This window comes from Pempheris klunzingeri, chromosome 16 (genome assembly GCF_042242105.1).
Source record: "Pempheris klunzingeri isolate RE-2024b chromosome 16, fPemKlu1.hap1, whole genome shotgun sequence".
Lineage (NCBI taxonomy): Eukaryota > Metazoa > Chordata > Actinopteri > Acropomatiformes > Pempheridae > Pempheris > Pempheris klunzingeri.
The window spans coordinates 12,182,411-12,207,905 of NC_092027.1; the positions used below are offsets into that span (position 1 = coordinate 12,182,411).

General features: G+C 41.3%; 1 protein-coding gene across 2 annotated transcripts; it reads left to right on the plus strand.

The window, feature by feature from the left end:
* The first annotated feature begins 733 nt into the window (after nucleotides 1–733).
* fam91a1 (family with sequence similarity 91 member A1) lies at nucleotides 734–23,726 on the plus strand. Of its 2 annotated transcripts, none has more exons than XM_070846547.1 (24): nucleotides 734–968; nucleotides 2,124–2,208; nucleotides 2,841–2,992; nucleotides 5,061–5,118; nucleotides 7,749–7,816; nucleotides 8,158–8,271; nucleotides 8,849–8,939; nucleotides 9,582–9,644; nucleotides 9,897–10,003; nucleotides 10,156–10,194; nucleotides 11,998–12,110; nucleotides 12,540–12,649; nucleotides 13,159–13,271; nucleotides 13,413–13,499; nucleotides 13,684–13,813; nucleotides 15,661–15,809; nucleotides 16,461–16,595; nucleotides 17,701–17,814; nucleotides 18,009–18,081; nucleotides 18,815–18,961; nucleotides 19,422–19,523; nucleotides 19,742–19,865; nucleotides 19,985–20,054; nucleotides 21,326–23,726. In XM_070846547.1, the coding sequence occupies exons 1-24, from the start codon at nucleotides 897–899 to the stop codon at nucleotides 21,509–21,511; spliced, it is 2,502 nt and encodes an 833-aa protein (XP_070702648.1). In that variant the 5' UTR covers nucleotides 734–896; the 3' UTR covers nucleotides 21,512–23,726. The 2 variants fall into 2 exon arrangements, with proteins under 2 accessions (XP_070702648.1, XP_070702650.1); XM_070846549.1 differs by having other exon boundaries at nucleotides 13,162–13,271.
* The last annotated feature ends 1,769 nt before the right edge of the window (nucleotides 23,727–25,495 follow it).

The following is a 25,495-nucleotide window of genomic DNA, read 5'->3' on the forward strand; positions in this document are numbered from 1 at the left end:
TCATTGCCAGTGACTGCTTTGCTGTAATTGTTGTGCTGAGCCTGTAGACTTACGCTATTGTCCTTAAAACTTTTATACACGGATCACTGATGGTCACTGCTGCACTGAATAACATGAACAGGGGCACTGCAGTTTAATTATGAGTCTATACCTCCTGTTGTAGTGCAGCAAATGTGTATTAATCCGAGGCAAAGACTAGTCCATCACAAATGTACCATTAACTGCTGATTCAAAAATGTTTGATAAAAACCACAATTACCTGCTTTTTAGGAAAATCACAGGCTTTTTGAAACACTAAAATGTGTATTCATGAGCTGTTTTTACAGACTTACATTTTCAGGAATGCATGAACTCTCTTACTGAGGGACGGACTATATACTGCTGGCTTATAGTCCTGTCATTAGTGTCGTTGTCTGCTGATGCTAAAACAGAATAAAACCTCTCCTTTGATAGGAGCCCTTCAGCTCATTTCAGCCCTGCAGCAGTCGGACATGAACGCCTACACACTGTATGTGTGTGACTTAATAATAATAATAATAATAATAATAATAATAATAATAATAATAATAATAATAATAATAATAATAATACACACTGTTTTACATGACCCTGCGTTTGTCCCCTCGCTCACGCGCTCCATTCACATCCACGGTCACGCCTCAACAGGAAGTGACGTAGGTGGCCACGAGCGTGACGAACGGCTCGTTCGAAAATACAACAAGGAAGTGTCCGTTTATTGTGAAGGAAAATAACCACCGGAGAAAACATCTCTTCACACCGGGGGTCCTTTGCTCGGTAGTTGGGTGTCGGGGGGGTAAAGGCACCGTGGACTTGCCCGCGGGCCCGTTTCTGTTCGTCTCGAGGGATTCTGCTTTTAGCCTGCTAGCTAGCTAGCGATGAACACGGACGTGGAATTTCACATCAGGCAGAATTATCCGTGGAACAAGCTACCAGCTAATGTCAAACAGGTACCGTGTTTTAACATCTCCACGGGGCAGGGAGAGAGGGGAGAGCCTCTGGGTCCTGGAGGGGGGAGGGAGGTGAGCCTGTCAATGTCACCGCGGGGCTCTCCAGTCTCAGCTGTCACAAGGTCCCACGACTCGCTGCTCAGCTCCTCTGCAGAGGTTTCAGCCATCAGCCGGAGCCATAGCTGACCATCATTACATTACAGCCATTGAGGCTCCGCTGCCTCTGCTCAACTTCACTGGCATCACATGACTGAGTGTTTGAGAGGTGGCGCCACATGATTTCTACCGCGTGGATGTCACCTGTTTCACACCTTTGTGCACAATGAGTAATAGACATGCAAACAATATGAAGGTTGTTTGACTATTAATAGTCTGCATACATCCCTCCTCCTGCGTACATGTCGTGGTGTGATGCTGTCTGAGCTGCCTGTATCTCTGAGCATCCTCATCACCAGTCAGAAAGAGTGGGCAGCTGAGGAACCGGACTTATTGTGTGTCAACTCTTTTGTACTATTATGATTTAAAATTTAAGGGATGCACCAAGTTCCCTGGTTTCTCTCCCTCGATACCGACCAAATGTCAGTGTTGTTTCCCCTTTTAATTTATTGTGTGTGTTTTCCACTACCTGGATGCAAGCATCATAGGCCAGAGATTGTTGTGGCAGTATAAACTAAGTTGATGACCTGCTCTGAGAGAATGAATGAATGTGCAGTGAATTTTGTCATGACGCTGTCAAAGTGACTCAATTTAATGTATCAGTCACATCACAGCTGATACCTGATCCACGTAATAAGGTCAGTATTGGTGCCACTACTGATCTGGTGCATCCATAGAAAATTTGTTTAGAGATGTGGACTAGTAAAGCCTTAAGGTGGGCCCTTTTACCTGAGCTTAAGGCCCTGTCTTGGGTTCTTGCTTGAAATCTAGTCCATCGTCATTGTTTTATATACTGCATTTTCCTAAATTGATGTTTGCTCAAATTACCACACAGTAAATTTGGGATCTGGAAATATTCCAGCATGGAAATATAATGCAGATTGCACAGACAGCGGGAGGGAAGAGGGGTTAAAAGAGTCCCAGTAGCTCATTTTGCCTCCTCGCAGGTAAATCTAACTATGGTCCTCTCCTGTCTGCTGTGTTTTCCTTTCTCTGCAGAGTTTGGGAAACTCTCAGCGCGAGTATGACAAGCATGTGCTGTTGTACAGCATCCGCAACCAGCTGCGATTCCGCAATAACCTAGGTGAGCAAGTTTGTGCCTTACACAAGTACTAAACTGTGGGACGGATCATAATTAGGCGTGTGATTGAAAGTGAACAAATCCTCTTTTATAACTTGAGAATAACAGATGTGAGTAAGTTTCTGGTCTGGTTTAATGTGTGCTCAGTCTCCAGTTTATCAGGTGCATTTCGCTATAAGGAATTCATTCTGATACAACAGATAATTCCTACTGTCAAGATGATAGGATAAAACTTACTATTTTATTAGCTCTAGCTAGGTGTATCTAAAAGCTGTCAACTTTCAAACAAACATATTGTATCACAGTAATACTTGATCGGTACACTTGTATGTATGTGTATGAACACGTAATGCAGACTTAGTGATATTGACTGTCCTTAAGCATATTTGTCTTCAGTAACCAACAAAGTGACTACCTGTTAAATAAAATGTCATTGAAAATACCGTAGTAGTCTCTAAATAGCTGTGTAATAGTAAACACTTCAACTAATCAATTGTATTGCTACCCTAATGACCCTCTGTAGCTTGTTCAGGATCAATACTCCTTTTTTAACCTGGATTGATCTGCCATAGATTATGTACTGTATGAACACTCACCCCTAGCTTTGACCTGACTGCTCTGTCTTTTATGAGCAGTGCGCCACGTGAGGAAGGATGAGCGCAAGTATTATGAGGAGCTGCTGAAGTACAGCCGGGACCACCTGATGCTGTACCCCTACCACCTGTCGGACATCATGGTCAAAGGACTGCGAGTCACTCCATTCTCATATTACATAGGAATCATGGAGGTAAGCAACTTCTGCTGCACTGCAGAGCGGAAGAGGGGAAGCTTCATTTTTTCTCCTTTATCATAATCTCACTATTAGCCTTAGCCTTAAATAGATTTTTTTCATATATATATATAAATAAAATGCTCACACTTTTAGAAATGTTTATTCATGTAATTTGAACTGATTTGCTTAACTGCTTTGATAATTTCAAAGCTCTGGCAGAAGCTGAACCACATTCAAGACATTTATTCAAAATCTTAAATCCAAATTTGAACTCTAAAATCAATAATAATTTTGAAAATGCTATTGAATGAATGTTATTATAAAAGCAATAAAGATATTTTAACAATAGAAATATGTTTATTCACCCATAAGCAGCTCACATTAATCAGTTCAGAAAACAAGTAACTTCATTGCTTAAATCCAAAGCTTCTTTCTGACAATCAGACCACGTATTGGCATTCTTGAGTAACCATGATTGGATCATATGAAAATAGAAACCATTGCCCAGCCCTACTCATTAAGCACCTTGTCATACACCAGAACATCTACCTTGGTGCACACATTGTGTGAAAGTGCTGGCTGATTGAGTAGTCTAGCGTTGTATTCTTCTGAAGCCCAAGAGAATAAGATGGTGATTTTACAGTTTCATCTGAGCTTTCACAACGATGAGCTGGGTAAACTCAAAAGCACAGAGCAGGAATTCTTATTGTGCAGCAGCAAACATTCTCTAATTGGTTTGGAAACATCCACTCACTTTTAATTTAAATTTAACAATGTCTTCAATTTTGGTGTCCCTGGAAACCTCTGCAGAAATGACAGTTTCACACAAAACCCCAAGACATCCAAGAGCCCATTATAAAAAGAAGGATCTAAGCTCTTCACAACCCCCTGCTATCACGTGCAATCTGTTCTTTGTTACTTGGATAATGATAATGTGGTACACCTGAATAGATGGAAAAAAAGGTATTCCTTTGTGCAGCTACACTATTATTGTATAGTCAGTGTGTATAGAGGAGAAACCTGTGTACGCCATTGGCTAACATGAGCGAGTCATTCACTTAAAATGAAATGTCATTTGTATCTAAAAAAAAAAAAAGAGAAACTGTTGTAACATGGCACAAACGACCTTCGCCATAGAGTGAGTGCATTTAATTATAAGACATATACTCAGAGGATGATGTGGTATAACAGATTCTTGTTGATAGACTTGGCATCAGTCAGGCACTAGGTGTCAGTCAGTGTCTAGTGAAGCGTTGTGTACCAGCTCAGGGAGACACAGAGGAGGCATCCCAGGACAAACACACCCAGAGAAAATCTTTGCTGTTTGCTCTGCAGTCAGTTTGGCCTTGGTCTGCATGACGGCTCACTGTCTCACACTGAGTCCCTCTCTCTCTGAGACATTGACCCGCTGGTTTTTCCATGACTTCTGACATTTTCAATTAGCTTGCAAAGACTGAGGCCATGTGTTCACACGGCTGGGAGTGTTGTTTATGAAAAGTAATCCATACTGCACGTCATAATCATTATAATCATTATTAATCACTCTTAATGAAAATAATGCACCAGTAATTGTGTTGCCTCTGTTTTGTTGCACTTGAAACTTATTAGATATATTTATTGTTTAATTCCCTTGCATAATGCCCGCAGATTTGTTTCCATTGCGTCAGTGTGAGTGCAACCTACTAGCTAAACGCTTCCACATTTGGCATACTTCCCATTTCATCAGAACAGATATGACTAATAATGCCCAGTGTTATTTCTCATGTCTTAGCTTGAACAAGAATAAAGACGAACCATTTAGTTTTCAGCTCATACTTAAAAAGGATTCGCGCACTTTCTATGCGTGCTAAACTAAACTTGACTGAGCTTTAATTGTGGCCACTAAATTGCTGAAGGCTATGTCATATTCTGATAATCCGTCTTAAGCACTTAATGAAAATGAGGAGTAGAAATTAGCACGGCCGCCCAGATCTGCTAATCCTGTTATTAATCAGAGGCAGGGAGACACAGAGGGGGTGAGGAAAAATGAGTTTAATTCTTCTTTTCCCTGTCTCCTGACTCCTTTCTTCTTTTGCACCTCCAGGATATTATGAACAGTGAGAAGAGTTACGACTCCTTGCCCAACTTCACTGCTGCTGACTGTGAGTTTTTGTTTTTTCTCAGTTTCCCCCGTCACTCCTACACTGTTGAAATGACTTTACTGGGGTTCTGTGTGCCTCCCACTCCTGCTCTCTTTGTGTTTCTGGTCTCTTTTTAACTTCCCTCCCAGTTCTTATTGTTAAAGGGCTGTCAGTGTATGAGGTGGTGCACCCGTTGCAGTGAAAAGATATAAAGTTTTAAGGAAACCCAGGGATTTGTATGAAGGTCATGAAGTCACTGGCGGGCACTTTAAATTTAAACTGAAGATCTTCAGGGGACATTCCTCTGTTATTCATTTCCCATATCAGCATTAGAACCTTTAATGAACAAATGAATGACAGATTGACAGAAAATAAATTGGCAACTGTTTAAATCAATTGCCATTTTTTAGCATAATGCCAAACATTTATTGGTTTGGGTTTCTCAATCCTCGGAATGATCTGTTTTTCTGTGTTTTCTATCATTATATCTAATGAACATCTTTGGGTTTTGGACTGTTGGCCCGACAAATCAAGCAGTTGTTTAGACTCCAGCTTTCCCAATTTGGAAAATAATTGGCAGGAAATTATTTTTTGATAAAGATGAAGATCAGCACCTTTATGCCAGCCTTTGTAGCTTATGGCTGTTTGTAATACAATTCTACAATTATGATTTGCTACTCTGTAGTGGTTTTGAAATACTGGAGGTAGAAAACTCACTGCTACTTAATAATAATAATAATAATAATACATTTTATTTATAATGAACTTTTCATTGCAAAATGTGTGCTACAGAGGAATAGAAAGAATGCATAAAAACAGGAACACAATACAATAAATTAAAATGAATCAAAGGCTTTTTAAAAAAAGAAAAGTCTTCAAGCCTTTCTTAAAAGTTTCCCCAGACTGTGGAGCCGTTAGATCATCAGGGAGAGAGTTCCACAGATGGGGGGCAGCTTGTCCTGAATAACAAAATGAAAACCCACTCTAGTTTTGATTGTTTATGAGAGAAATGTTTTTCAAATCCCACTGACTTGCATTACTAATATCCAGAAAAAAAATCTTTTTATTTCCATAACCAAATCAAGGCACTGCCCAAGTGGTTTTTGGACCGACTGATATAAATCCAAAATTGCTTCTCAAAAAACAAAGTGGTTGCTTTTATGATGTGTTACTGCATTACTGAGGAACTGTGTCCCTCAGAAATTATTCTGTGTATGTTCGGGCCGTTGTAACATTCTTTGACTTTCTGCTGTAGAGTGAAATGGGCTTTGGCTTTGGCCTGTGGCTGTGAGTGACTGAGTCCTGGCAGTACAGGACCTTCACGCTGTGGAGACAGAAGGCTGCCAGCAGGCTGCCGTGCTCACAGGGGCCTCTCTCCTCTAATCTCCCTGGAGGAGCTTTGGAAGTGTGTCATGCAGAAGTGGGTGGATGGAGAGGCAGTGAGTGTGTATGTGAGACAGTTTTACGTGGGTGGATGCTTCTGTGTTGTGTCTGCGTTGCGCTGAAAAGGCATGATATGCGTGTAGGATTCTGCTGCATTAGGAGGCCGAAATGCAAACACCCCTTACTGGTCCCTGTTTGTGCTGGCAGCTGTCCCAGCACATTTTCTCAGCCCCTTCCAGGCCTGTGCATCATAGGCTAGAGGAGGTGGCATGGTTGGATATGAGCCAAAATTTTCATACCTTTCTACTATATTGACCATAAAACTGTACTTTTCTCAGACACAGGAAATGTGTGTTATTTCAAAGCAAACGTCTTTTATATTCAAGCCATTGACAAATAAGTTCACACAATGCTGATCAAGCTTTTTGCTGCCAGGTAAATCTCTGAATTTCTCAGTATACCAGAGTTTTTAATTCGCCACAGTCTGTGCTGACTTTTCTGTGTTGGCACACCGGTAGTGGTGTGTTCTACGTCAGCCAGCAATGATTAGCGATGGCCAGAGCTGAAGGTAGGAGCAACCGTAGCCATTTACTTGGCCACAGTACCTAGGATTATGGTGGAAAAAACTAAGAAGTGTCCAAGAAAAGTTTCTGATGCTGCAGATAAATAGGAAACTCATAAGAGATGAATAAATTAATAAGACTTATAAAATTGGTATGCGTTTCATGCATGCATCAATGTTTGTGTAATTACTCTTTCGCTTGTCAGACAAAAGATCTGCAGGTTTAATTACTGATGAAAATGCATGCTCATACTCACTCTTACAACCTCTGTGTGTATTGGTTGATGGATGTGTAGTGTTTTTATGTGTGTGTGTGCGCGTGCGTGCGTGTGTGCGCGTGCGTGCGTGTGTGCGCGTGCGTGCGTGTGTATGTCAAGGGACTGTCTCAGAAAGGGTGTGTGGGTATTTGAGGACGTTTGGATGAGTCACTGTTACTGCTCATGGAGCTCCTTCTCTCCTTCCAAAGTAACTCTCCAATATGAAGTTGGAAATATCCAGAAAAACTCATTTTCAAACTTTGCTTTTTGCTGTAATTGTCTTTCATTTTTTTGTGAAGCCTCAGAGGCTGTAATTGAAAAATGCCTCTCGCAGCTGCACCACAGCCAGATTTATTTGCCATAGTACTAATGTGAAGCTATTACAAGTTCACGGCCAGTTACTGAGCCATGATTGAGTTTTACTTACTAATTTTCTCATCATCCCACAGGTCTGCGTCTGCTTGGCATCGGGAGAAATCAGTACATTGACCTGATGAACCAGTGCAGGTCATCCAAAGTAAGACATGTTTCTCATATAGCCTTTTTTTAAATGATCATTGATTGAACAAAACCTCATACATTAAACTCACAGACTTGTACATGCAGATACATTTAGAGGGAATACTGAATACTTAATCCGACTGTATCTCCCCTGATTGGTTGACCCACAACATACTGCATGGCAATACTCAATATGAGGACACATCCTCATGAATTAAACTATAGCAGCCATTGAATGTAGCACACTCAAGCAAAAACGGCATTAATAAAAAAATCTTATGCATATTTTACCATCTTTATTAGATTTCAGTGACTCGATCTCACCTCACCTCCTTCCCCTTTTGTCTCCTTTGCCAGAAATTCTTTCGCAGGAAGTCTGCGAGGGACTTGCTACCGGCCAAGCCAGTGGAAATCTCTGTGGAGCCGTGGTGGATGGCGCAGACAGGCTACATCACTGAGGACGATATCAGGGTGAGCTAAGAGCGTTGCTTCTTTTCTTCCAGCAAGCAGGTTGGCAACGGATGATATCATTCTGATATGGTGGGAAAAGAGAGGACACTAGGAGTGTTTGTGGTTCTTCACATTAAAATTTAAGTATTTAAGTATTTAATTTCTTACATAGCAAATACATTAATGGAGATCCAGTTCATTATTTCAATCTTCCTTCCCTTTCATATACATTACATGTATCATTGATCTACAAAATAAGTGAGACAAATGACGTGTGATTTTTACCCTAAGCTTTCATTAAAATTCATACACACTACCCACCAAGCTACAGTTGTTCATCCCATGAGCCTTTGCACTGAATGTGGAGATCTCACCTGACTAAAAATAAATACCTGCCAAGTTTCCAACAATTCTTCTCCATTTCACAAGAAAAATAGGAAGCACAGGAAAGCAGTCTAGGAATCCACACTTTTAAAACACCAAAATATGTTCATCCTCCCACAGACTGAACTACCACTGTTTTGACATCCATGGAAACAAAGCCACATGTGCAGGTATGCTAATGCTAATGTTGTGTGTTCATTGTGTGTAATTACAGATCTGTTCTCCAGCAGAGAAGAAAGCCATTGATAAGATGATAGATTCTGGTCCTCAGCTGGCTGGATCAACAGAGTACAATGTGGTCTTGAGTGAGTATCTGTCACATGTTATAGATTATTTCTACAGCTTGTTTTATAAAATAAAATGTGTAATTCATTTTATTACTGTGTGCTTTTTTTTTTTTTTTTTAGTAAGAACTGGAAAAATTCTACAAAATATTATCGATTTCTTGTTAATTCACCTCTAGAAAAACTTGTTTAGCGCAATTTGTATTCTCACATGTTGCTGTTTTTAGATGTCAGAAAAATGTTTTTCGCCCTGAAAATATAGATTTGATAAATCAACTTGAAATTCAGCGAGCAAGGGGCAAACATCTTGTGTCTTGTGTGATAATTGAGGGTGAAACTAATGTTCCAGTTTCAGGTCTTGTCAGTGTGTTGGTGTGAATATCAACGATAAAGCACAGGGACTGAGGTTTTGTCCATGCAGTTTAAATGCTAATTAGAGAACAGTTTGACATGATGATGAACCTCTGCCTCTCGAGTGCTGGTAGAAAATGTAATGCAAGAATAAAGTGCTGGAAACGCTGCACAATTTGAATACAAGTAGCTGTTCAAATGAGCTTTGATTGGTTGTTTTAATGTAAATATTTACAATACAATATGTACAACTGTCTGTTACCACATCGTTATGTCAGCTAGGCTAACCAAGTGTTTGTTTTTCTACTCCAGGCTTGTACAATCGGGGCTTCATCTACTTGGATGTTCCCATATCAGATGACAGCTGCATCTCAGGTGTGTGTGTGTGTGCGTGTGTGTTTAAAGATCCTGCTATTATCCTCTCCTGAGTGATTATGTTGACTCAACACCGTCTGTACCTAAATTACAACTGTGGGAATATAAGCGAGCATTGTGGGTAATGGACTTGCACTACACTGAAACGATGCCTATTAGTGTCATTGCAGATACGGACAAGAGTTTAGAATTTGCAAACTAAAACAATGTAAGAACTGTCTGGGGAAATATGTGCATGTTCGTGTCTTTCAGTGCCCCCGCTGGAAGGCTTTGTCATGAACCGTGTCCAGGGTGATTACTTTGAAACGCTTCTCTACAAAATCTTTGTGTCCATCGATGAGCAGACAAACGTAGCAGAGGTAGGCCTCAGAAATGGGTTTTATTGCGCTCACCTGCTGGGCTCTTTGAATTTAATATGACTGTTTTGTGTGTGCTTATCGATCAACTTTTCAACCATATCCTCTTTTCTCTCTCTGCCTCTCCTGATCCTTCCTCCTCCTGTGCCTCTTAGCTGGCGAATGTGTTGGAGATTGACTTGGACTTAGTGAAGGTGGGTATCCGCTTCCTGCAGAATGTGAGGGTCCTTTGTAATGTATGGACTAAAGAACTGCTATTTACAAGAGGAAGGGAAAACGGTAGATCTGGCCCTGTTTTTGCACTGACAAAATAGGGAGGTAATTTTCTCTGTTCCCAGTGTGGTTTTAGAGAGATTTGGGGACTTTGACATGCCTGTCTGTATGCCTGAAGGCAAACAGTGTAGCAGTAGAAAGAAGCAAGAGAGATTTAAAATTGGCATCAAATCTGATAGATGAAAACCTTTTTTCAGTGATATTTGGTCCTTGTTTCTTGTTCCTTTGAATTTGCTCTCCAAAGGTATGCCATTGTTGAGTTTGGGTGCTGGCAGTATTACAATAGCACATTGGCATTGCTGTCTTTATTGTTGTTGTTGTTGTGTAGATGAAATAGTTTGCATATCGACATTGTGTAGCCTGGCAAGTAGATATTTCTGCACAATTTGTCTGTTTCATTCTGGATTCATACACCTGAGAGGTAGAATGTGACACACACAACTGCACACACACATTGTTTCAGTCACGTTGCCCCATGACTCCACCAGAGGGTTTGAACAGCAGCAGTTCATTTGAGTTTTCCCCAGTTTCCTATTCACTCTGTTATCAGACCTGGAGACAACCTCCCTCTCAGTGTTATGACCTCCAGTGTGCAGCGTTGAACTCTTCTGATCCTCAGTTTCATCTCAGTCGTGTTGCTGAAAAGTAGCACTTTAGAGAAGTGGTTGAAGGCAGAGTTGGCAACAGTTCTCCAGAAGAAAGCATGTAACCTCAGAGATGATTGAGATTTCTGAGAGGTCTCCTTTTTCCATTGTGACTTGAGTTTAACTTTCCCTTGTGAAATAACTCATGGTCTGAGTCACTTTGAAAAAAATCCGCTCTGTGCTTCTTTTGATATGATAAGAAGGCGGTTTAGAATTTACCTCAGCTTGAACCACCTGGGCATTAAAGTGTAGAAAGCAATCAAGCTCACCTTGACAAACGTTAAGGAAATAATGGCAAAAGCCAGCCAACAGTTTAGTGGAGAGTTCACGGTGTTACCTTTTTCTTTTTTTGTTCCTCTTTTTGAATCCGTTTGGGTCACGAGACATTAAGCAACGACTTTTTATTGTGGATCTTGTTGGGCATTAAAGGAGCGTCACACATAAGAGTATTCAGATAGTCAATGTTGATGTCAGTAGAATTTGACTGAGATACAGAAGCAGCCCTCTTATAACCAGGGAACCAAGTCAATCAAAGTGGTTAAGTTTGTTAGGACTACACATTTCATCCCTCCTTCACATTGTATAGATAATACTTAAGTGGTTGACTTGCTTCTAATTCATACAGAATTAGCAGCAGTTAAAATGCTCTTTAAGGTGGCTGTTTAGTGTTGTGTGCAATATTAAAACAGTTGTTAAATAAAATATCCTCCCCAAAATACTTTAAAGCAACACCTGACTAAACGTAGACAATGTAGTGTGACTTATATTCACTGCAGCAAATAATTGGTCTCCTTAGAATAGAAGAGCAGCATTCACCATCTTGAGTCAGTGTTATACCATCAGTCACACGGGTAGACATGTAATGTAAAAAACGAGTTAAAACTGCCAATTTTTCCAGCGACAGTCTTTGGATATTTTACTGGGAGGTAGTGGTGCTATCCACCTTTCTTTTTAATACCCCATTTTTCTCATGCTCTATCTCCTCCCAAAGTATAACTCTTTATTAATGACATATAACAGTAAAAGAGCGTCAGACGACTGTGACTGTGTTTTCACTGTGTTTTCACTGTGTTTTATCAGAATGCAGTTTCCATGTACTGCCGCCTCGGTTTCGCTGTAAAGAAAGGTCAGGTGTTCAGCTCAGAGCAGCTCCACCCCACCTGGAAGAACGCCCCGTCTGTCAACAGACTCAAGTATGTACTGACACACAATATCTATCATCATTAACTGTCCGTAATGACCGTGGTGCCATGTGATGAACTATGTTCATCCCGTTGACTTGCATTATTTTGCACTTTTACAAAATATACTTGATAATATTAAGATTAAGTGAGCAGTAAGGTGAAGTTTGCTTGTTTTCTATTTCTTTTTTTTCACATTCAACCTTTTGCATGCTGGTATGTTAGAGTACTTACTCTGATGTCGGAGAACAGAAAATTACAGCTATTCCTCCACCTCCTAGATCTAAAAAAATCCACTCTCCATCAGGAAAAAATTATTTCTTTACACGCTGAAATATTCACATTCATTCAGCTTTAGAACTTAATAAACCACTACAACTTGGTGGTGACAGCTCTCTTTCCTCTGCTCTTTCATGGCTGTGGCTCTGTCCTCTGCGTTAGGAGCACCATGGACCCTCAGAAGATGCTGCTGTCCTGGGAGCAGGGCAGTCCTGTCATGGAGGGAGGCTCCTCGGCCACCGATACCGACACCACCAGTCTGGAAGACCAAGGTCTGTCAGGACACACGTGCCCCCCCACAGACACGTATACACAAACTCCGTGTAGTGTATACAAATACACCCACATCCTGATGTATGCACACAAAGCACATTCTGAATGTGAATTCTGAATGAACTTCAGAAGCGATGCTAATTAATACCTAAGGAAGCTTGGTTGTGCTTCTAAAAGTCGTTCTCCCATTAACAGGTGTCTAGAATTGTCTTGTTTTGGTCTTACTTGAACATTGTTATTCATGTACAGGTGGCACTGTTGGGTTTCTCAGACAGGCAAACTTCATCATTCACATTTACATGTTAATAATCAAGAAATCCAAGAAATTAAAATGGTTAAGGAAAAAGCTTCGGGGTGGCCTCTGTTACCACATGTTAATTTTAAGAAAATCACAAGCTCAGATCCACAGTTTAAGAATGATACAGCTTGTTGTGCTATTGTGTGCATTAATGTTCCCGCACAGATTTATTGCTCTTGTTATATGTACCTTCATTCTGTGTCCCTGTAGCAGACACGGGCAGTGTAAGCAGCCTGAGCATCCCAGCAGCACCCACAAAGAGGATTGCCTTCCTCTTTGACTCCACCCTTACAGCCTTCCTCATGATGGGCAACCTGTCTCCGGTTAGTGACTGCATGTAGACACACGGATCCTTAATGTCAGATTCTCAAAAGGCTTAATACAGACAAAATTCTTTAAATCGGACTAAAAACTGGACATCCACTTTACATTTTGATTCCTCTGTGTCTTTTTCCTTTTATCAGAACCTGAAGAGTCATGCAGTGACCATGTTTGAGGTGGGAAAGCTGTCCGATGAGACTCTGGACAGCTTCCTGGCTGAGTTGGAGAAGGTGAGACCAGCAATGGAAATAAGAATAAAAAGACTTGTGTTTAGTAAATCTTCGTATTGTGAAACACCAGAGGATACTGAATCTATGTAGAAAATAATTTAGAGCTTGATGTGTGCACGCTCACAGGTAAACCACATACATGCACACTCTACTTTAACTTCTCTCCTGGTTTCTTTGACTCCAGGTGGAGAGCACAGCTGAGGGTGAGGCCCAGCGTTACTTTGACCACGCTCTGACCCTGAAAAATACCATCCTCTTCCTGCGCTACAACAAAGAACTCACTCAGGACCAAGGACCCGATATCCCAAACATAGGTAATTAAACAGCTACACCCTATGCCATTCTCTTTATGGACACTTACAGGCCTGATTTTTGTGTATTATTAGACAGCTGGCATGACGGTTTTGATTTTAAGTTCTCAGTGCCTTCTCAGCCTCAGCTGCAAGCTAATGACATTTTTTACTTTCTACTGTCTGCACGCAGTCCCCGCTGTGCTTCATCTGTTTTTTGTAGTTAGTTTTCTGCCAACAGGTGACATCCTCTGTGATTAAAAACGCAAGCAACATTTTGTGATGGTTGTTTCAAAATCACTTGACAAAGTGAAAGTCAATTAGACAGAAATGTGGATTTATAGTGCAGAGTGAAGCTTGTGGATGTATGTGTGTGTGTGTGTAATAAGGTAAGGTCAGATAAGATAGAACTTTATTTACTTTATTAACTTATTTTTCCAGAGGGAGCTATCATTACTATAATTGTGCCAAACAACTAATCTAAATGACTGTTATGCAACTACTTAAACTAGTTCTGTGGTCAAATCAATAAGTACTGAAGCACTTAAAGGTTATTTTTATGTGAAAGTTCTGGATAAAGCTGCAAACTCTGGATTCTCTGTTTGTGCTGCTTCTGTCATAGTTTATCTTGATTATGGTCATATACTTCTGGACTCACAGGCATAGTATAAACCCACAGTAAAGCTGTATTGTTCTACTTGGGCTCCTAGAGGGAGCAGCAGAGAATGAGTCCTCCTATGACCACAAAGCAAATCTCCGAGTTTCCACGTTGCCACCATTGTGCCACCAGATGCTGTTTGTTTGCTTTGGCCGCGTGCCTCACTTCTGATGGTTTTATCTCTCAGTCCGCCTCAGCTTCTGCTCCAGCCGTCTGTTGAAGAGTGAGCACACTGAGAGCCTGCTGGCTGAAGCTAAACTAAGCCCACAGTGATACAAGTGTCTAGTGATGATCCTGATGATTGTTCATTTAGGAAGAGAGTTCAGTTAATCTTGCCAACAAATCTCTCGACAGACTAGACTCTTTGCTTTGCTCCAACTCCTCAGTGCTGCACCACATAGTAATAGAAGGTTGATTGGCAACATCCAGCAGAGAAGCTGATAGATATTTTCTGTCATCAGAGAGATAAATCAACATCCAAACCTCCTTCAGACAGCACAGTATGAAACCGCAGTCTCATTGCTTATTGTAATTGGCTTCATTTCCTTGACCTGAGTTTCAGTCAGCTCTTTGCATCGGTGAAACCCGACTCTGGTGCTCATTTATCTGTTAATCGTTCCTCTTAGGCGCCCCTTTCCTCTTACATTTATATTTAGAAGGCAAGAGGTGATTATTAAATTCATGAATGTCAAGTTGACGCTGTGTTAAAGAGGACATTCTTTATAAGTCACCTTGGAGAGAATACTATTGACACCATGGCTATAAAGAAAGAGTCTTTACTATGCGCTCTGAATGTGATCCACTGTTCTTCGACCAAGTTAATGTCTGATGCACCCACACTTCGTAGAGGAGCCCTATTTGCCATTCTTTCTCTGATTCTTTTTATTTAAAAGAATAGTTTGTCATTTTGGGAAATACGTTAACTTGCTTTCTAGTTATCAGTTGGATGATAGCACTCCAGTATTTGTCTGGTAAATATAAGGCTATAGTACGCAGCTGCTTAGCTTAGCACCCCTAGAAACCAGGAAAAATGTTGTACTATTCCTACCAGAAATCTATTGTAGAACTTATTGTGATGCAGCTACCTCAGTCACATCATAGGCGTCACAAGAATGCAAACTACATGCGTACAGCTAATCACTTGCTCTTGGTTTCCAGCCTATTTTAAACAGAAGTTTTGACTGTCCCTGTTTTGCTTTTTTTTCCAATTTAGGTTTCCCTTTGGACATGTTGCGCTGTGAGAGCCTGCTTGGTCTGGACCAGGCCACCTGCAGCCGCGTCCTCAACAAGAACTACAAGCTGCTGGTCTCAATGGCGCCGCTCAGCAACGAGATCAGACCCATCAGCAGCTGCACGCCTCAGGTATGGCACCCGGAGGGAGAGCAGAGGGGATACTATGTGGCGTGCTGGGATGTTGGATCAAATGTTGCCTATGCTAGAGTAGAGTTCTATGTTTGTGTTTAAGTCGACAGTTCGTGCATTTGTGCTTGTGTGCTCTGTTTGGTTGTGTTTGCCCTCTTGCTGTGTATACACACTTGTGTGCCTGCAGTGATTTGTGACTGAGCGTGTACGCTTTGTGGGCGCTCAGCCTGCAGTTGCCCCCAACAACAGAACTACACAAAGAGAGAGAGGGAGGAAGGGAGGAGAGGCTCATGTGTAATTCCTCTGCCTGGACACACTCCAGCTTTCTAGCTGAGCTCAGAGGGACTGAAGCAAAGAAGTTAAACTCTTGTTGTACCATTCACGCTGCTGTTTATTTTCTCACTGCTGGGACTCAGCGAAGTGGAATTCAGTGAATTCCTTTCTTTGTTTTCTGCCCACATCTTTAGTAGCAGCTTCAATTTCTGCTCCTGCGACAGAATAGCAACACAGACACACAGAAACTATACTACTTTGTTTCAGGCACATGTTTATGTAAGAAATGAAAAAAATATCTAATGATATGTACATGTGGATGCATCAGTGTTGCTCCTGTACACTGATGTGTGTGTACATGTTTGTTTGTCCCTGCAGCACATTGGCCCAGCCATCCCTGAGGTAAGCTCCATCTGGTTCAAGCTGTACCTGTACCATGTAACCGGCCAAGGCCCGCCGTCTCTGCTGCTCTCCAAAGGCTCCAGGCTCCGCAAACTGCCGGACATCTTCCAGGTTAGCCCAAACTAATAATTAACCAGAAAGGGTAGTTAAATAAATGTAGGTACACGGTTAAGCAAGTAAATATATGCTGATACAGTTACATATAAGCAAAATAAATCTCTTTGAAGTCAGATAAGATAAAACCCCCACATGTGATAAGAAACAGCTTCAAAAACTCAAAGATGTGATTGGATACTTTTTTCCTTTCCTCTTTTGACCACTGTCTTTTGAAATTTTGACCTTGCTATTTCAGTTGGAGAAACATGTAATCAGAGCCCTGGAGATAAAATTCAAGGCTGATTCCTTCATCCCTGTTAACCTTAATTTCTAAATAAAGCACTTGGTGCATCAGGATCACAGTCATGCCGCACCGTGCACCTGTATTTTCCTCCTCCAAGGCCTCCCAGTGGTCTTGGAATTTTTCAACTAACCTGGGAATGTGAGACTGGGGGACAAAAGACAATTTGATGCAGGAAATTCTCAGGGGTCACTTGAGGCAGCATGTATTTTTCTACTTGTTGTCTACTGCTCCTTTTATGTATTTAAACAGTTTTTCTTCACAGCGAACTGAACTGTAGCAACAACAACAAGGAGTATTTACTTCTTCACCACTTTCAGAGTTTAAAAATACACTATTATAGCACTTACATTTTCATGGAATTCCTTCAACTCAGTTAGAGAAAGCCTAGCAAAAGTCACGAAGAATCAGCAACAGGGTGGTGGTTTAAATATTTTCATCAGTTATTGTTTGCAGTGGAAGGCTGATAAGTTTGACACGCTGATATGACGAACGGAGGAGTGATGTTTCCTCTCCTTTAACTTTGGTTTTCACCTCCTAGATGAAACCACTTAAGATATAAATAGCACTGGTGAGGTTATGTAGTGCATGTAGAAACCTAATTATGTTATATACTGTTGTACCATGTTACCATGTCACTTATCTGTCCTTTGCTGTTATTCTTGTCTGAGTCCACGGTCTTACTTGTGTGGTGAATGCGGAGCTGTTAGAAGGAAATGAGGTCCCATGATGCCGCACACCATCACGTTGCATTCTAGTGGTTTCAATGATAGGCAGCTGTGGAAGAATCATTTTAATGACCTGTTTTTCTCTGTTCAGGTCTACGACAGGTTGTTGATCACCTCCTGGGGTCACGACCCAGGAGTCGTCCCTACATCCAACGTGTTGACCATGCTCAACGATGCCCTCACACACTCGGCTGTACTCATCCAGGTAAACACACACAAATAGGTTGTTTCAGGAAGTTGTGCTCTTTGTGTAATTGCTCGAATTTGGACTTGTGAACACGGCATCATCTAATGTTGTGTGTCTACTCCGTACAGTTCTTACTTTCATGATAACTTATTTGGTACCAAGTCCCACTTTGTGGATAAGAAAACTGTACTGTGTGTGTGCTCAACCCTCAGGGTCATGGTATGCACGGTCATGGAGAAACAGTTCACATCCCGTTCCCTTTTGATGAAGAAGATTTGAAAGCAGGTGAGTAATTAAATGCGGATAAAGCTGTAAACTCACTTAGTGAAATGATATTATACAGCCTAAATGTTCTGTTAGTATGTGCAGATTTTGCCACTCACCTCATAACATAACGGGATTATTAAAGTAATTCTGATTCTGATTCTGATTCTGATAGTCACTGCCGTGTTGTGCGTGAATGATAAAACATCCTCAGTCAACCTCAGTCAAGCTGTGCTCCTTTCTCTGATTACTCAAATATTACGTTTCTTGGCTTTGAGGGTTTTAACTTGTCAAACATCATGAAAAGGATTTGAATCCTCTGAAATCCTTTTCTTCGTGAGTTTGTGTGTCAAGCTTAACACTGAAGTCTCACCCCTCTAATACATTTGCTTTCAGAACATCACATCCTCTGCAGAAACCGATTTTATATGAATGTCATTCTTTTAGAGCCAGAATGATTAAGCGATTGATTGATTAGTGGCCCACTATTAAATGACTATTTAAGAATTGTTTAGAAGTCAATATTCTGTAATTCAGGTTTCTTAAATGTAAACATGTTGTGATTTCTTTGCTCTACCTATGACAATATATTGAATACTTTTGGGTTGTGGACAAAACAAGACATCTGAGGACTTCGTCTTGGGCTTTTTGAAACACTGATCAACATTTTTCACAAATGAAAAAATGATTAGTTGCAGCCCTACATGCCGTGCACTTGAAGCATCACTCCCATGTTTGTGCTGTCCTTGTGCAGATTTCTCCTACTCCAACATGTGTACGCACAAAGCCCTGCTGAAGCTGAAGGAGCACGTGGACCTGGAGCACCAGTGTGGCTACATCACCATGCTCAACTCCAACAACAGGCACCGTCGCCGGGCCAGCGACAGTACTGAGTGCAGAGGTAGCTAACACACCCTGTTTGACTGTTTGCACATGCAAATGTGTGTATGTGAGACATATAGTTCAATTAGCAACAATGTCCTTGCCTCTGATGGCCATTGGCACTGATGGTGCAAATTAGATAAAGACTGCTCACAGTCCAGTTTAATTATACTGTTTGTCTGCATAATTGTGTCCCTTATTGTGATAGCCTTTGCTAATGGATGTGGATCGAACAGTATTAGCCTTTAATTTGAGATTTACCGATTGAATTGCGCTGACGTAAGCGATCACCGATTATATTTAAAACACGTGTTTATAGACAAATCAGTGCCCAGTGCATTTTAATTGAGAGACATTTGATATTTATTTTGCAAAGGGGAATTTATCAAAAAGTTGTGCATTAATGAAGTGCCACTTAAGCTGTAATCATTTTCCTTTCTGTGGTTTAATGCTGACAGAGATTGTTGCTTTTCTTCAAGGGGACACCCATCTTGGTGGAGCCCTGGACACTAATGGCAGCACTGAGTCCTTTGAGCTTGTGACAGAAGAAAACAACGTGGAAAGCAAAGCAAAGACAGATGGTAAGTGTTTTTTTTTTCAATAGAATATATTCAATTAACTTTATTTAATCAGTTGAGAATTGGAAAAGATGTCAAAAATGGCAACAAGGTGAGTTAATTATGAGATTATGAGAAAGTAAGATCCCAAACCAAACCGTGTCCATGTTAATGGTATGTGTGTCATGTTACAATGTATGTTATCCCCATGCCTCATGCCGATGCCAATCCCTCTCTTTCAGCCCTTTCATCTGAAGATGAGTGGGTCCCTCTTGAGCTGTGCTTCGGCATGCCCCTCTTCAGCTCCGAGCTCAACCGCAAAGTGTGTCGAAAAATTGCCTCGCACAAACTGTGCTGCAACGAAAGGTAAAAAAAAAACATAAAACCCACCCGGCATCCTCAAAAAACGTTTGTTTCAAACACTAAGAAAAGTGTAAAGACGCGTGCTGCAGCGGTGACAGACTTGAGCTTTGTTGTTTTTTCAGCCTTCAAGAGCTACTTCACTCAAGCCGAAAGCTGTCGCTGAAGGTGTTGAGTTTCGTTCAGTCATTCCAGGTAAAAACACTCCGCCACATTAGAATACTGGCAGAAAAGAAGAGAACTAACAGTGTCCAGTGAAAATGTCAGCAGTCAGGAATTTAGTTTTACAGATTGAGTCTGTAAGAATTAATCAAGCTGAAGACTCTTTCATAATGTGTAAATGTATTAAACAGAATTGTTATTTTAATGTGGTTTAGGTACAGCTGTTTCATCAGCACTGTGTTGTGCAGACTGTGGGCACTCTTGAGGGCCTCCTACACTGATTCATTTAATTTTCCAGTCAGGCAGTAAGCCACAAGAGGCTAAAAGGATGATAGGATATTGAGAAAAGATTGCCTCACAAAGGAAAACAATGTAATTACATTTTTCACTTGGAATAACCGGCTCAAAGAATAAATATGAGCAGCATAGAAATGTATGTTTTATCATGGGATAATGAGATAATTAAGTCCCGATTTTGATGTAATTATCAGTGACCATGACTTCTCCTGACAACTATTTCATTAACCTTTGTGTTTAGAATATTTGGTAAGTAATACACTATGCTATTCTTGCACCAATCAGTTAATATCCCTGTTATCAGGAGATGACCCACAGCCAAGTTTAAGAATAGACTTGTAACTGAAGGCAACGATAGCGAATGTTTTATTTAATTACATTGAAAGATCAAACACAAAAGCATTGATATACCAAACATGAAGTAGTGTGCATTGTACATGCAGTGTCCTGAAAGTCACAGAAGAAACTGAAGAAAGACATGGGGGAGAAACGACCAAAACAAAAATCCAGCACAATTATCATAGCAGAAATTGAGAGCAGTGACTCAGGATTATGTGAGAGATGGGTTCAGATAAAACTGAGGGATTCTGTTGATTTGCAAATGATGTGGTGTACGTGATGATGTGAGTTTCAGTCTGCCAGTCTGAGAGGATGTGTGTGAGGGCGGAAAGACAATACTAAGCAGAAAGGAGAGAAAGAGAGGCATGGTGAACCTGTAGTTTTAGTCTAAAATGCTCTTTGCCCATGTCACAGGCCTTGCTGTTGTAACTGAGCCTCTTTACCCTGTCTGCATATTTTATCCTGACATTTTCAGCCATATTGTTTAGCGTTTGGAGGGGCTGGATGTTTTCTAAAGCAGTCACAGACTGTAAACCTCACTGGAACCATTCTGCCACAGCCACTCCCTGCTTTTAGGGTTATTTTATCACAGAGACATGTGTCCTTGTCCCACACATCATCCGCTCTGCCTGGTGGTTCGATCTGTGACATTTGCCTTGTGTTGGCAGGATGGCATCCAGCCCTCTGACCTGGACAGTGGCGTGTCGAACCCTCTCAGTCAGCCCCCGGCGGAGTCCGGTGTCCCCCTGCCCGCCCTCAACCTCCTCTTCAAGGACGGGCAGCTGAAGGAGTGGAGCGGGCGGGCCCCTCCTCCTCTGGACATCTCAGCTCTGCAGAAGGACCAACCCTCATAAGCCACCCAGCCCCGAAACTTCCAGATTTGGTCACGAGGAAATTCTTATTCAAGGTCTAAACCTGCGTCTTCATATCTGATCACAAGGAAACACTCATTGTGAAGCCCCACCATCTTGTCTATCAGTATGCAGTCATGGGAAAATTAGCCCCGCCAGCACTTTGTCATTTACCTACTGTATGAGGAATCATCCCTCTGACAGTGTCACCAACACTAGGTCGAACCCCCCCCTCGCTGTCCCCCTCTGTGATTCCTCGTATTCGTAGCAAGGCAGTGTTATCTGTTGGAGTGGTGCTATTATCACAGTATATAACAGTGATGCAGGTAAACAGCATTTAATCTTGAAGACCATTTAACTGGAAACACAAGCGCTGTTCTCCACCGACTAGCCCTCACCCCAACCTTCAATCAATGGATGTTTTGTGATCCTTGAGAGCGGAGTGTAAAGTGGTTGATATTGTATAGGTGTTCTAAAAATGATCCACAAAATAAACAAAACGTTGAACAGACTTCTTCAGGAATCATTTGACAATATGCATATTTTAGGACCAAGTCTTTGGACTGGAGTCCAGATACAGACCCCGCTGCCTCCCCGTGTTGTCTCATGTTAGGTGATCTGATGCATGATAATGTTGCACAACTCGTACCATAAAAAGATACTTTTCCTCTTTACCTGTAATCAATATTGGGGGCATTTATTCTTTGCACTGTGCAGGATTTCTCCAAGCCTGTGGATGAAGTAATGTCATGTAATTTTTGTTGTTTTGTTTTTGGATCCCTTGTAGTGCGCACATGATTTTAGAACTCATGTTTACCACAAGAAAGTGTTTCCTTTTGGAAACTCAAGACAGGTTAGAAACTGACTGGGCATCAGAGAAACTGTTGTTTTTCTTTTAAATCCTTTGTTATCATTCTTTCTCATTACAAGAGAACACCAAAGACCTTTTTTTTCCTGTATAATGATTTTTTTAAAATCTTCTCTCTCTGTTTTACTGTCCTTCCTTTTATTTCGCTGCCTTATCACTGTCAGCCAATTGAACTCCCAGGTCTTTGATCAAATCTCTGGATTTGGTTTGCTTACATTTAGTTTTTTGCCTTAGATTTTTTTTTTCAAATGATTTATGTGCATTTGAATGACTGTATATAAACAATAAAAGCAACAACATTGGGTCATAAACTACCAATCCTTATCTCTGTTCAAGAATTCGACAAGATTAACCAAGTGTACCTAATAGCGTAGAACGGGAATAGTCAGGTCTGTGTGTTTGACCCTGGCCTGTTGCCACTGTTGCCTGCCAGTATCTCTTCCTGGATCAACTCCAGTTTGTGTGCAGTGCAGGGCACTCTTGGCCAGCCCGCCACACTCTCCAAGGGATTCTGTTTACACCGTGTTTGAAAAATGGGGTTTGTAGTCTAGAGAGGAGAAGGCAACTTTGCTGTGAAGGCTCTCACAGACCCATGGGAGGGAAATGCTAATGCTTTGCCCAGTGTCTCAGAGACGCGATGGCCCAAAAAGTGTGAGAAGTCTGTCATGAATTTTCAGTGTGGCTCCAAGAATACTTTTTATTGCATTTAGAGTGATAACCCATTTTATTGAGTCTTTCTCTATTTTCTTGAAGGAATCTGCCTTCTGCAGTTTTTGACCCACTTGTGGTTGTTGTTTCTTATAATGTGATGCTGAAATAGACAAAAAAAGACTAACATGAGGTCCTGTTGAAGCATGATGACTGTGTAGAAACTGTTGTGTGTATGTTGTGTATGGGTGTGTATTGTACACCTCACTCATCGCCTGTTTTCATACACGCCTACCTTTCACAATAAGAGTCCCCCCCCCCCAATCCTGCCTGTCTGTTATATAGTTGCAGTGCTCGGTCATCCCACATATCCCCCATCCTCGCGCAGGAATACATCAACCAGTGTTTAAAAAAATGCTAGTTTTATATGTCAGCCTATATTTTAGGAAATCTTTGTTGTAGCTTGTTTAATGGGACTGTGAATATAATTGACTGAGTTAATAATGATGACGCTCTTGTAATTAAATGGGTTAAAAAAAGAAAGTGACATTCCTTCAACATACCCTTCCTACACCGTTGCTCCATCTCCCCTCTGTTCCAGATACATATTATTATTATTATTATTATTATTATTACAAATAAATATGTAAAAAGTATATGAAAATATAAATAAATATGTAAGAACTTTTTCCTCCCTGAAAATGTCTCCCAGTGTTGTTTGTCCTGATCTGTACATTGAGGTTTTGTATCACTGATTCCAGCCCCTACTGGCTCTAAATTGTAGCTAACCACATTACATGATATTAAGCCGTACTTGGTGGATGTTTTCCTCGCCAGGTGGAACAGATGGTGTGCAAGACGCAGCGGTCCGGATGCTCCGTCCATCTGCCTCAAGTGTACACTTGTTCACCTACCCTTGCAGATTTAAATGGACGGCAAGCTGAAAAACAATGTCTCATACATGGATGTGAAGCCTTTGAAAAGCTATGAAAAACCCACATTTTTGGGAGGAAGATTAAGGTGTCAGTCTGTGGCTGGCTGTGCCCCCACCGGACAGGTGGAGCCCTGCCTAATTGACTATGTCTCCCAGGGCTCCCTGCTCCAGTAATTTCCCAGCACCACAAATTACAGTGTCACTGTGGGGGTGGGGGGTGGGGGGCACCAGGGGCGTAAACTGGGTCATGCCACCCGAGGATAAGAAGCAGTCAAATGGGCTGCATGTCACCACTCTAACAGCTAATTTCTTCCCTAACACTCTCACCCCAGCACTGACGCTCAGGAAAGGTGTAATACATCTGCTGAATTCATGCTGTAAATTTGTTATTTTCGACTTCCATCATATGTGTCGAATTGGGACTGCTGCAAAGCTTTGGGCTGAAATGGGAGAAAAGCCGGGAATAGAAGAAAGAAAAAAAAAGTTGTGCACATTCACAGTAAATGCATAAAGCCAAAACTGATGAAATGTCAGTATGCTGAAATCATACCGGCCTCTTGCAAAGTGCATTCTGGTGCCTTGTCATCTTTACCTCACTTCAAGTGTAACTTTAAGTACAACATCCTAGATGATGTTCCTGTGAACTGTGCTGCATCATTATCGGATCAGTTCATGACGCTGCAGTTTATCTCTAATGGATTAAGCTGTTATAGATGTCCTCTCTATTGAACTGTAAGAGTATTGCAAAAGAGGACAAAACAGACAGGCAAATCCATGCAGGTGTTTATCAGGTATGTTTACCATCTTAGTTTACCATGCTAACATTTGCTAATTAGCACAAAGTACAGCCGACGGTAATGTGATTAATTTAGCAGGTATTTAGTGAGCCAAAGAGCCAGAGGATGGTTCTAGTTCTAAAGTCAGGGGGTCACCAAAGTTATTACAATTCCTCCTGACGGGGACATGAATGTCTTACATGGCAATCCAGCCAACAGGAATTTCACTGAGGACCACAAATGTCAATCTCATAGTGGCACTACAGGAAAAATTGGGGACCACCAAAGTCATTTGGAAACATCATCAGGGAACCATGAATGTCTGTATAATTAGGTACCAAATTGTCAATGAGATGTGATTCGAAATTTCAGGGGAGGATTTAAAGTTTTGATGTGCTGGTGTTGGTCCAGGAAACGTCAAGGGATGAACAAAGTGATTAGGATTCATCCGCTGGGGACCACGACTGTCTGTTCAACATTTCATGGCAACAAATCCTACAGTTGTGGACCAATAGAGAGACGTTGCCACTGTATGTGTGGCTTAAATCATTTAACGCTAGTTCCGTCTTGACCTGGAAACCTGCATAAGGAAAGTTCTGTGACCCAGGTTGAATTTTACTAATCAGGGTAAACATTTGATCTGGATTACACAAGACTGGAAATCACACAGTGTGATCCTGTGCAGCTCTGGGAAAGCTCAGTCTCTTAATTAACCTGATAGTATTAGGGAGTGCTGTCCAAAGGCCGCCATGCTAATCTGC

Excerpts from the sequence above, each read along its gene's own strand:
- fam91a1 (XM_070846547.1), top strand. The coding sequence starts at position 897 with ATGAACACGGACGTGGAATTTCACATCAGGCAGAATTATCCGTGGAAC. Across the intron at positions 13,500-13,683 it reads TCCTGGCTGAGTTGGAGAAG|GTGGAGAGCACAGCTGAGGG; the intron begins GTGAGACCAGCA and ends CTTTGACTCCAG. Across the intron at positions 13,814-15,660 it reads ACCCGATATCCCAAACATAG|GTTTCCCTTTGGACATGTTG; the intron begins GTAATTAAACAG and ends TTTCCAATTTAG.